The sequence below is a fragment of the Anthonomus grandis genome, chromosome 6, assembly GCF_022605725.1.
Source record: "Anthonomus grandis grandis chromosome 6, icAntGran1.3, whole genome shotgun sequence".
Classification (NCBI taxonomy): domain Eukaryota; kingdom Metazoa; phylum Arthropoda; class Insecta; order Coleoptera; family Curculionidae; genus Anthonomus; species Anthonomus grandis.
Genome location: NC_065551.1, coordinates 5,678,232 through 5,690,632, shown reverse-complemented (window position 1 = coordinate 5,690,632; position 12,401 = coordinate 5,678,232). Strand labels below are relative to the sequence as shown.

Here is a 12,401-nt window from a genome sequence, read left to right as displayed (position 1 = left end):
TATTTCTGTACGAAAAACTGTAGTATGTCTTCCAAGCGGATGGGACGTTTCATGCTAAGGTTTTCTCCCAAAAATTCCTGCTCCCGTTCCCTTGTCGGTTTTGGATCCATCTGTGTTCCAAATAAGATCTCCGTCTAGTCTGTGGTTACTGTCTTTGAATGATGTGCTGAAGCAATACTTTGAAATCATGTGATCATGTGATTTAAATGCCTCACAGATTCTTGATATTCTTTGGTGATCTGTCAAGTTAACTTGACTATTATTTTTCATTCGCTCTAGTCCCAGCTTTGCTTCTCCTTTAATAAGATACTATTTCTTAAGAAAGTGAATTTTCAGGTGACACATCTTAGAAGACACGTTTAAATAAACATAATGTCCCATTCCTCTTAAATTTGGAACTGCAAGGTGTCAATTATCCAGTAACTTTATTAAAACTTCATAAATTCATAGATATTTTTATGAAACTCTGCAATTATAGTTCTGTCTCTATCAAACGAATTTTGTATTCTACAAATACTAATTTTACAGGTCATTAACCAGCACCACAATCCATCTGGTGTCAAATCAAATAGCGCCCCATTGCTGGCAGCGAACTCGCGTAGTGGAAGTTCTCATGGTTCCGTTTACAACCCAATGGATGACTTACTGGAAATTGACTTTTCCTGTAATGCTGCAACTAGATCCAGAAGTAGTACCAACGCTTCTTCATCTAGCGACTCCAGAGCCTCTACCAACAGAAACAGTAATGGAACCAGAGGTAAATTCTTTGGACTTTTGGAACATTTTGGTAAGTCCTGATCTAAGTAAAAATAAAAGAAGTACAATAACCAACATTTCTCTTTATTTAATAAGGTTTCGGAAACGATCAGAAAAAACCATCTCGGAATGGCTACGTTGATATGAAACCAGGAATAAATTCTTCAATTCGTTCAATCGGTAATAATTCACCATATGTCGATATGACTCAAAGACAGCGTCAAGCCAATCACTTTATGGATATGAGTCCTACAAATCCCGCTTTGCAAAGGTTGGGTAACGAGGAATCACCCTATTTGGACATGAGCGGCAGGAATGGTAATCGAGAGGCGCACTATTTGCCCACGGTTGGAAATCCGAATGTCCCCTATTTTCTGTTGAGCGATAACCATGATAATGTTCCGACGGTGGGACACCCGTTTTCGCCATATTTAGACATGAGTGGCAAATCTGGAGCAAAGGTGGGCAATGGGCATGAACCGTACATGGATATGAGTGGTCCAGGTAGAATTGGACGTAGCACAGTCGGTAATGGACATGCAGATTATATGGATATGTCAGGGTACGATCATTTTCCTTACTTATTTTACTGCGATGTAATACTGTTGCTTTTTTTTGTAGATCCAGTCCAGTAAGGCACAGCCCTAGAAATACTGGATTATCCAACTTGGACCTAATTCCTACTTTAAATAGAAATACTGAAAATTTCCATGACGCTATGCAAAAGTATAGGACTAACTCTAACTCTTCCACATCGTCTAAAGCTGCGATATCCCCAGGTAAGCTGATTTAAATTACAAAATTATTGATTTAAAAAGAGATGGATTTTCGTTTACTTTGTAACGGTTAAACAATAATTTAAGGTTTCTGGCCAAGTGACCCTAGCACTGACTACCTGGACATGTCAGGGCGCAACAGTTCCTGTAGGAGATCAGAAAGGACCTCCTCCTTTCAATCTCAAATGTCTTCGTCACCTCCATTCCTAAAGATGTCAAATAATTCTAATTTGTTATGTGAGCAAAAAGATCTAGAAGGAAATTTACCTATCCGTCATCAACGTCAATCCAGCACGGAAAGCGCGGACGATTACGGAGACTATTTGAATATGTCTGGCCAATCAACTCGCCCAACCACAACCACCTCACAACAAACCACCAGGTCTCAGCCTATCACGATTAAATCGACTTCCGGAGGTTCCGGACTGCCCAAAAGTTCTAGCCCGATGTCCATCACCTCTCTATTAATGGGAAGAAGATTTTCACCACCTACCGAGAGTTCTTCTACTAAAATGCACTTGCCGTTGAGTCCGTATTCCAGTTTACCAAGACAGAAATTATCTAGGAAAGGTTCTTCACAGGTAAATGAACGAATACCAAAATATTACATTGGTCTAAAGGTTTTATGGTTTTATTAGGCAAGTAGCTCTAAAGATAGCTCTCTGAATTCAAGTGTGACAACAACGCCTTCAAGTTCTTCTACAATGTTTCCTATGAGTCTGAATAGCCCCGTTTCACCACAAGAGGCTGATCTTGCTAAAAATACTGAAACAGCAGCTTCAGTCAAAGTACCTACCTCCGTTTTAAATACGGCTTACAATACATCGGTTAACGGTGTTCAGAAAAAGGTATGTGCAAAAAAAATTTAATTTATTTCATTTCTTCAAGTAATGCCTGCGGGAATCATATTTCCGAAAAATATTATTTTTATGTAATCAACAATGTATACTGATACATAAACCTTTCCAGGCTGTCGATGACTACACTGTAATGGACTGCGAATCTGCCTCAAAAACCGTTCCTGCGGAAGGAAGTACGATAGACTCGCCTTACATGAACTGTACAGTAGGATCTGCATCAAGACCTTCCAGAGTTCCCAGCCCACCTGGAGATAATTCTAGCGGAGACTATGCTGTAATAAAGCCAGGAGTGTTCCAGAGTAATCCTGCGACTCTTCCAAAGATCAAAGAATCCAGCTCTGGGCTCTCTTCACCCCTGGTTAATCGGCTATCCGGTGTAAGACTAACGGAAGCTAACCAAAGCATGTGTTTTATGCCTATAAGAGAAAATGATGAGAGAATGTACAGTCCTAAGCCGGGAGACGTTCCCGATAAGATACCGCTAAGTAAGTTTAAAATTTCTATACAAAAACTTGTGTAATTAAGTTCTAAAATAATTCGGATTTACAATACAATTTATTTTTGCAGATGATAAGACATTGGAGACGGCTAACATGGAATTTGAAGATGAGTCTTCTAGAGTATTGTTTGAAAGAGCTAAGTCTACCCCAACAAAAAATTCTCGACCGAACTCGTCAAATTCAGAGAAAATTAGTAAAACGCAAAATCAAAGACCTGCGTCAACTACTGGAACTGAAAAGGCGGCGTCAAGGCCCTCGTCAGAATGCTCTGAAGGGTTAGCGTCAAGATTAGGTAACAACTTCCTTTAGTCATTCAAATTTAAAATTTGCTGAAATGTCTGTTCTGTTTGATCTCTTTCTGTTTGAACTAGCTGAATCCGTCTGAATACAAAAAAATCCTTTTAAATTTTAGTATGAGCAGAAAATTTAAAATATACGCAATACAGGGTGTTTGTACATATGAACCGCCAAAATTTTTTAGGAAGCTAGTGTGGCCATTTGAATACTTTTTACCTTTTGACCCTGGTAGAGTCACTGTTTCTCAAATTACCTAATATTCTATATTCTACAAATATGGATATGTAACTGGATTTTTTTACATAAATTTAACAACACAATACTTTAATGCCACAATAATATCCAGTCACCAACCTTTAGTTTTGAGAAATTTAATTGCATTTAGTTAATGAATTTGATTTATTTCTTTATTCATCTTTTTGAACTCGACTATACAAGATTTGCTTGAAAAGCTTCGCAAAGCACTTCTGTTGTCTTCAATGAAATTGCTGTCTATCTATTGTTTTTTATACTTTAAGTTTTTTCCCAATTTATTCAATTTGTGTAACTGCTTTTATTTACTGGCATAGCAGTCAGTTACACATATTATTATTCATTGCAATCCATCTAAATTTCTGTAAAGAAGTCTGATACTATGTGACTTCAATGTTATAATTTTTTACAATGTTCTCTTATCCTCCATTTTTTCCCATCGGAAATTTTCGACTTCTTACCTTTTAGGTCTAAAACTCGCTAGTATAACTAGCTAAACTATAATTAACTGTTTGCTAATAATTTTAAATAAAAATGCCGTGTAGACCATTAAAGACTGCGAAACTTCTGGAGTAAGGTAGATACTTAGCAGAGTTAGAGATGTTTTGTAGGCAAAATCATTTACATCTAAATTCTGATAAGTGTTCATATATAATTTTTACTCATACTACATAGATGGGGATAAAGGAAAATAGAGGCTATATTTCTGCAGCTGTTGGATGATGACGGAATAGCCTGAGTTACCGAGTTGCATCTTGAACAAAATCTATTACTCTGGATAATATGCCGAAAATGGCTGCAATTAGAATTTATAGCGTTGCCTAAAAAACCTGAAGCAAAGAAGTGCAAGGAATATCGGACCTGTTGAGTCATATGCTAAAATTGTTTCTTAAAATCATCTACAGAAGAATTTAAATCAAATGCGAAGAACAGATATCCGATTACTAATTTGGTTCTATAAATGCAGTTGGAACTAGAGAGGCACTCTTTGGAGTTTAAGTCATAATCCAGAGATGCAGAGACTTGAACTGTGATGTATAAGCATGCAATATAAACAAAAGCAAACGTGGGGTTCGATAGGGACATTTAGAAAAAAAGAAAGAAAGAAAATGTGATATATTACGTAAGAACAATCTTGTGTACAAGCATCCTACAAGCTAAAAAAACAAAACAAAAATACAATTTCATAAATTGACAAAACAATGAACAAATTTAAACACAAGAAGACAAAACTTTTTAAACATACTTGAATTAAAGATAACTAAATAAAACAATCAATTACTAAATAAAGGTAAACTTGTTGACAAAACTAGAGAAGAAAAAAGGAAAAAAAAAACTTTTCAACATGTTCAAGGTTAAAACCTATCATTAAAAAAATCCAGGTTATAATATGCCTTAGCCAATAAAAGCGACTTTAATTCTCTTTTAAATTTCTTAACATCCAATATATGTCTAACACATAGAGGAACATGATTGTAAATTTTTTTACTTATGTAAATTAATGAGTTTTTGGTAAGGGAAGACGTAGGAATAGGTAGGGGAACATCATTTACACGACGAGTCAAATGGCCAGTGTCAGAGGGTAGTTTGGGAATTTTGTGAATAAGAGCAGCTGTTTCTAAGATAAAGAGTGAAAAAAGAGTTAGGATTTTTTCAGAAATGAAGAGGGGTTTGCAAGAATCTCTTAACTTAGCAGAACACAGGTATCTAACTGCTTTTTTTTGAATAACAAAGACAATGTTAAGTAGCCCCTTATTGGTTAAACCCCAAAAAGGCAAGCCATACCGAATATGAGATTCAATAAGTGAAAAGTACACTGAACGTGCAACCACCCCTCTCAGCTCTTGTTTTGCTATTCTTACTGCAAAACATCCAGAAGATAATTTCCCAGCTAAATGTAAAATATGATCTTCAAACCGAAGGCGACCATCAATGGTAATTCCTAGGAACTTGCAGCACTCTTTATTCTGCAAGAGGGAATTTTCGTCAAACATCAGATCCTGAACATCACACTTAAACCCCATAATAGACGTCTTTCTGACATTTAACACGAGCCTGTTGGAAGCACACCACCCTGATAAAATCTGAAGGTCTTCAAGGATACAAGTCTTAATATAATCAGAATTTTTATGGCTCCATATGTATGGTTATAGTACCTTGCCCTGCAGTTTCAATGAACTCAAGTCATCCACATACAGTAAAAATAACAGTGGTCCCAACACTGAATCCTGGCGAACGCCGCATTTTAGGGATCTAGAAGCAGACAAACGCCCAGACACTGTAACCTTCTGAGTACGATTTGATAGATAGGACTCAAGTCATCGCAACGCTACGCCCCTAAAACCATATTTATATTCTGAAAAAATGTTCAACAAAGTCCTTAATGGTATAAAAGAAGGTAGCCTTTTGAACGGAGTGAGACTTAATTATATTCGATATGGTGATAGCAGATAGCTTGGAAGCACTGCATGGTTAATGGACCCTATCGCGCATCAACAATATGGTTTCAATTTCTACGTAAAGAATATGAAACAAATGGACATCAGCAAAAGATATATAAATGGAGATCATCACATATGTGTCGACAGAACTCGAATTGAAGGTGCTCAAAAATATTGCTACCTTGGAACCATCATAAATGAACAATGAGATAGTGCACGAGAAATAAAATGTCGTATAGGAAAAGCTAGGACAATATTTCACAAAATGAGTGTTATCTCCAAAATTCACCATATATTTCGTGAAACAAAACTAAGACACTTAAGGAGCTTTGTCTTTTGTGTTTTAATGTTGCGCAGATTCTCACTAGGACACTCACATGAGCTACCACTAAAAATTTGAAAGCATTTAAGATGTGGCTGTATACCAGAATGCTCATAATACCATAGATAGCTCATATTAAAAACATAGAAGTGCTCAGAAGAATGAAAAAAGATCTAGATGTCATATATATATTCCATTCAAAAAAGAAAACTAGAATACCTGAGGCATGTTTTGAGAAAAACTCCCTACTGCAAACCATTATATAATGTCTGTGGTCCGATGACCATATTGTACCAATAGCAGTGCCCCATAGGGTTGGAGAGTGGCACCAGAAGATGGTAAATCTATTCAAAACCTATCACACTTATGTCCTTACCACAACCTCTAGCAGGTCAACACGGAAATGCCAACGACAACTGCCTGGATATGGTTTTTGTGGAGGATTCGACTGAGATTTTAAGGACTGATGCCCTCCTCTCAGAAGACGTCCACCATCCACCTCTATCCTTTAAAATTATAGGTCAAGCCTGTTTTATCAACTCACGCTTAATTGGTGATGGTTTTTATAGAGACTATAAATCAGGGAATATTTCGCTTATGATTAACTTTGTTTCACAGTTTAATTGGGATAGTTTAATTGGATTAAGTTAGTATATACTTACCTTTAGTAAATCGTTGAGTGTGTACTTACCTTAAATATACAGCGTGCAACCAATTTAGCATAGCCCAAATAGTGACAATTGACTTTTGACAAACAAGAACATCACTTCACGTTTTTTGGTTAGAATTTTGCTAGTAAAAAATGAATGAATTTTACAGTGATTTTTCCTCAGCTAACAGCAGAAAATTTAAATAATTGGAAATTTCGAATCAGGGCTTTTCATGAAGAAAAACAAGTAGAAGTAGCTCTACAAAAAGAGATTGAGGACTTAACTGACGAAAAGACAAAGACCCACTTTCGGGTAAAAGATGCCAAAGCCAAGTCTATAATAGTACAGTGTATATCTGAGAAGCACCTGGATATAGTCAAGGATTCAAAAACAAAGTCAATGATGCGAGCCCTAGAAGATGTTTTTGAAAGAAAAAGTATTTTTACTAAGCTAACTTTAAAAAAGCAAGCATGTGTTGCTCTTTCTACTGCTGAGGCAGAATACGTTGCTGCAAGTTTATGTGCTCAAGATTTAATTAACCTAAAGGGAATTATAAAGGACTTACATTTAAATGTTATTACTAACTTTTTTGCGATAATAAGAGTTCAATTCTAATGTCAAAAAGGCATGGAAATTCCAAACGGGCTAAACGTAAAAGCACATTACTTGGAGGACCTTGTAAGTTATAAAGAGATATCCACTGAATATGTTTCAACTATTGAAAACCTAGCTGACATTTTGACCAAACCTCTACCAAAACATAGGGAAAAGATGCATTTTCTAATATTTTGAGATTTAGTTAAAGATTTATTACAGTTTTATTTTAATTTAGAAAAAGAAGTAAAAATGAAGTGTTAGTAGGTTACTTATACCGGGTGGCGAGTCACCGAGCGGAACATAGAAAATCCCACGTAAATTTTAAGAGGGTCAATTATATCTTACATTTTACAGAAAAAATGTAAGATAACTTTTTGGAGAGACCAATCTGGCAAACCCTGGTGCAAAGTTTCAAAAAATGGTAATAAGCGAATCTTGAATTATTCAATTAAATGTAATTGCAAAATTACCAAACTTTCGGTTAAGGTAAAACCAAACGGGCACCAGTAAAATGAATATTGTCACTGACGTGAGGAAAAGTGACAATAAATCAGTGACAGTCGATATTTGAAAACAAGTATGAATTATTCAATCGTCGAAAAAATAGCCATAATTAAGTGGCATGCGGGAAACAGTTTTAGAGCAGTATCTGAAATGTTTTCAGTTTATTTCCCCACCAAGCCCATTCCGTCCATTTCAACTATTAAACGTATTGTCAATAAGTTCGAGTCCAAAGGTACCATAATAAATAATTTTAAATGTTCAACTCAGGATATCGAAAATAGAGCCGAAGAAAGAGAGAACAGAGATCTTAATATTCTACTGAGGGTGGAGGGAAACAAGATGGTTAGTACGAGGGTTCTTAAGCGAGGAGTAGCCCAAAAAGTGTCAATTGACTTTTGACAAACAAGAACATCACTTCACGTTTTTTGGTTAGAATTTTGCTATAGTCCATTTCTTAATCCGTAGGAGCACACGAAAGCACACGGGTCGATAGCCATAAAACGGTCGTAAACCATTGGCGTCCCACTTTTCAAGTACATTAAAACCTGAATGTTTTCATTTGTTGGGTTTATTTAATAGTGCAAGAAATAGGCCAATTTTAGCCATAAATTCTTTGAATTACTTAAGTACCCAATGAACAAGTTCTTTTTAACCATTATAAGTAGATATTGTCTAGGTAGGTAAATATGGAGGTATAAGTATTATAGATACCTAAATTGTGCAATCTTCAATGCAAACAGATAGTTATATTTTATGGTATATAATGTAGATATATCCTAAAAACTTAATTTATTTTTCAGTATTGTTGCGCATCAGTCTCTCAGATTAAAGATCTGGGGCTTTTTCTTTATTCAAATTTGCCATTTATACCTCATTAATCTTTGGCAGTCTCTAAAGCTCTTCAAATTTTGAGTTTTATCAAGCACTGTGCAAAAGATTTTCTCAATCTGTCCATCATTTTGTTCTTTAGCCAGGCTCCATTTGGATTATTGTTTTTGTGTCTGGTTCCCACATTGCAACGTCCATATTCAAGCTACAGAAAGAGTTCAACACAAATTTTTAAGATTTATTTCATTTAAAGAACATCGTCAGCCAGTGGATGAAATTAGTTATTTTAAAATCGAAACTTCTTCAAATTAATTTGCACATCGCCTTAAGCAAACCAGACTTAATCAACCCTTCTAAATAGAACCCCAATTGACGAATTATGAATATTGTTATAACTGTATAACTTCTGTTTATCGAGATCGGCTAGACTCGCCAACAATTACTGTGACATGCAGTCCTGGATTTACACTAGGGGCAGTCAAAACAAGTGCCCAGGGCGACAGAATTTTGAGGGGCGGCAAATCTCAAGAAAGAAAAGAAAATATTTTCAACGGTTATACTTATAAATTTAAAACGTAAACTAACAACTGGCAACATTTTTTTGACCCAAATATCTATTTTTGCTTCTGAATGAAAATCCATATTGATAGTAAATAACGAACTTTTTTGAATATAATGTAAATTACCTATTGAAAAGTTCATGCGTACATAAAAAGCAGACGCGTCATTCGATGAAAACGACACGCTCATATACATCCTTAGATTTCTATAGCTGTCGGATCGTTTTTCGAAACAGTTAATAATATTTTCATTGTTTACATGATCAAACAAGTCTGCAATTAAAAATCCGTCTCCATCTTGCAATTGTATTAAATGACAGAACATGTTGACATCTTTCAATTCTTAATAAAAAGTATTTTTCTCCTGTTATTTTATATATTTTTTGTCTTAACCTTCCTTCGTGATAAAAAAAAGACGAAAGAAAATTATATTTAATTCGATACAAATTCATTTCTAAAATAAGGATTTTACTAGTATTTCAATATGATAATTTTAGATAATATGCAATCTAATATTCAAATTGATCTAGCAGCCGCACTCGTCAGGACAATACAACATATACAGTGCTTTTCTTTGAAGTCCCCCCCCCCATTTATTTTTTGAACGGGTCAAAAAAAATGTTTGAAACTTGGTATAAGTAAATTGGTCTATAGATACTATTTTTCACTGTAAACTAGGTAGTTGTAAATTCCAAGATGGCGGCTGGGCGACATTTTGAGAAAAAATTTTAAATAGAAAGGGGGGTCGTGTGGTACCTCATTTTAAAGGTCTCAATGAGTACTTTATAACCCTGAAATATTAGACCCATAACTTAACTCGTTTCAAAATGGCGGCCTAATAAAAAAGTATTTTTTTTTATTTTAACGTTTTACATTTTTATGATTTTTGAATAGGTAAAAATCAGTGTACGAAAATAAATGCGTCATTATTTTATTTTGACACACCTTAAAAAAAAGAATGATAAGCTAGGATGTTGTATTACCATAGAGGTCAGATACAGAGTTTTCCTTCAACTACAGTAGTACGGCACGTTATTATATAAGTAGTGTTACAGATTTTTGAGTTCTTCTTTCAAGTTCTTCAAAAGTTATGTTAGTTTTTTCTCAAAGTTAACTTAGGTTAAAAAAGGAACGTTTGACTCTTAAAAGTGTAAAAAAATGATGGAATAAAAAAATTATTCATTCAACTTATTACAGATCGTATTAAGCAAGAGATAGATCGAACGATAAAATATAAGTTTATTTACATACAAGTATTTTTATCTGTAAAAACTTAAATAGAATTTGCTACTTCTAGATCGTTATTGAAAAAGTCACAGTTTACAGGACACAAATATAATCTTGTCACTTTTTATTGTTTATTTTGCTATTAATGTTTTGCAGAAAACAATAATATGTACATCTGTGACATAAACGTAAATGTACAAAATAAATCAGTTGACCAGCAACAAATAACAAATCTCAGCATACGATTTTACCTACCCTAACTTCGCAAGCTAAAATCACGATAAAAAAAGGGCGGGATTTTTTGTAAATCCGGGCCTGGTGACATGTTAGAATGTTTTGTGAACCAGAGAGTATTTAAAGCACAGCTTAAGTCTTGTATGTGATGTGGTCGATAGTTATAAAAATAAGTAGATATTTTTGCCGTTATTTGTATATGGATTGATTGAATTTATTAATATTGTACTGTTTATTTTACGTTAGGAAAATTTCTGCAAATTATTGTTACTATGTATTTTAATTGGGCAATTAGGGTATTGTTAAATAAATAAATTATACAAGGAAAGGTATTGGGTAAAAAAGGTTCCGGAAGAAGATGATGGTTGTGAAACCTACGAACGTGGTTAGAGAAGAACTCAGTAGAACTGTTTTGAACTATTTTCAAAATATTTAGAATTGCTAACATCCGAAACGGATCATTTTTTTGTGACATTTCAATGATTTATGATTTTAGTTTCATAATTTTTTACTTTCATATTCTCTCAAACGTCATAACGCATTTATAATTTATTGTTTCTTGGACTATATTTTTGGCTAGAAACACTAACAAACTTTTTATTTTATTTCAGGATCTAACTCGAGTGTCTATTCAAGTTCCTCCACCTCCACGATAGTGGGCGTGACTCCCTCAGACAACCTCGATCAGTCACATCAGCAGGTTGTGTTGAACTACGCTAGCCTGGATCTATCAACGACTGAGCCCTGGACCGGTGAATCCTCTTCCTCCTGGGAGGGCCGTCCAAGAAGTCCAAAGTCGAACTTGACTGAAGCGGACACTGGTTCTACTACAACATTCGTATACGCTGATATAGACTTTGTAAGGAGTGATGAGTTAAATAAGGGAGGGCAAGGAGCGGACGGAGCTACTGTAAAAAATTAAATTATGCATCTCATTTATTATATGTGATTATTCCTCATCATGGTGGTTTTTAGATAAATAATTGATCTACAGAGGCTTTACCTAAAGTTTATATTAGTTTCAAATTTATTATAATAATTATTTATTATAATTATTATAATTTTGTTCTCCGAATAGACTGATATACTTAAATTATTTCCAGTATGCATCTTTTAATACACATATCCCCATAGTATTTTTTTTAATACAGTAGAAGCTTTTGTGGGTAACATATCAACATGATGAAAGTAGAGGAGCAGCCTACATAGACCTTGAATTATACGCAGGACGGTATCGAAAAAAAAACCGCCAAACGTAAACTTTTTTTAAAGTAAAGCGACATAAATAATGGAGCTGGTCTCCTAAATCTTCTGAACTTACTTAGACTATCCTTATAAGCTATTATTATTATTATTATATTAGCGATTAAAGTTTTGAATCGTAATTTTCAATAGACTATCGTTTTGAGCGTTATATAGGCCAATTTTTTTTAGTAAATTATTAATGGTTTTGCGAGTTTTGTATGTTAGTATGGAATGGGATAACCCAAACCACGATCTGTTTTAGACATCATGCGATCAATACTTGTACAGAGTGTCCCAGAAATCAATGATTATGCATTTACGGTTGCAAAAGACAATAGAGTTATAGCCAACT

General features: G+C 34.6%; 1 protein-coding gene across 4 annotated transcripts in view; it reads left to right on the top strand.

Annotated features, from left to right (window-relative positions):
- The window catches only part of LOC126737058 (serine-rich adhesin for platelets), a 121,237-nt gene extending 109,340 nt beyond the window's left edge, over positions 1-11,897 (top strand). For all 4 annotated transcript variants that reach the window (XM_050441747.1, XM_050441749.1, XM_050441746.1 and 1 more), the window contains 8 exons: positions 529-787; positions 853-1,318; positions 1,378-1,535; positions 1,620-2,113; positions 2,171-2,380; positions 2,502-2,877; positions 2,960-3,184; positions 11,416-11,897. In XM_050441747.1, the coding sequence (XP_050297704.1) occupies positions 529-787; positions 853-1,318; positions 1,378-1,535; positions 1,620-2,113; positions 2,171-2,380; positions 2,502-2,877; positions 2,960-3,184; positions 11,416-11,726 (2,499 nt within the window). In that variant the 3' untranslated portion in view covers positions 11,727-11,897. The remainder of the gene's footprint in view (positions 1-528; positions 788-852; positions 1,319-1,377; positions 1,536-1,619; positions 2,114-2,170; positions 2,381-2,501; positions 2,878-2,959; positions 3,185-11,415) is intronic.
- The last annotated feature ends 504 nt before the right edge of the window (positions 11,898-12,401 follow it).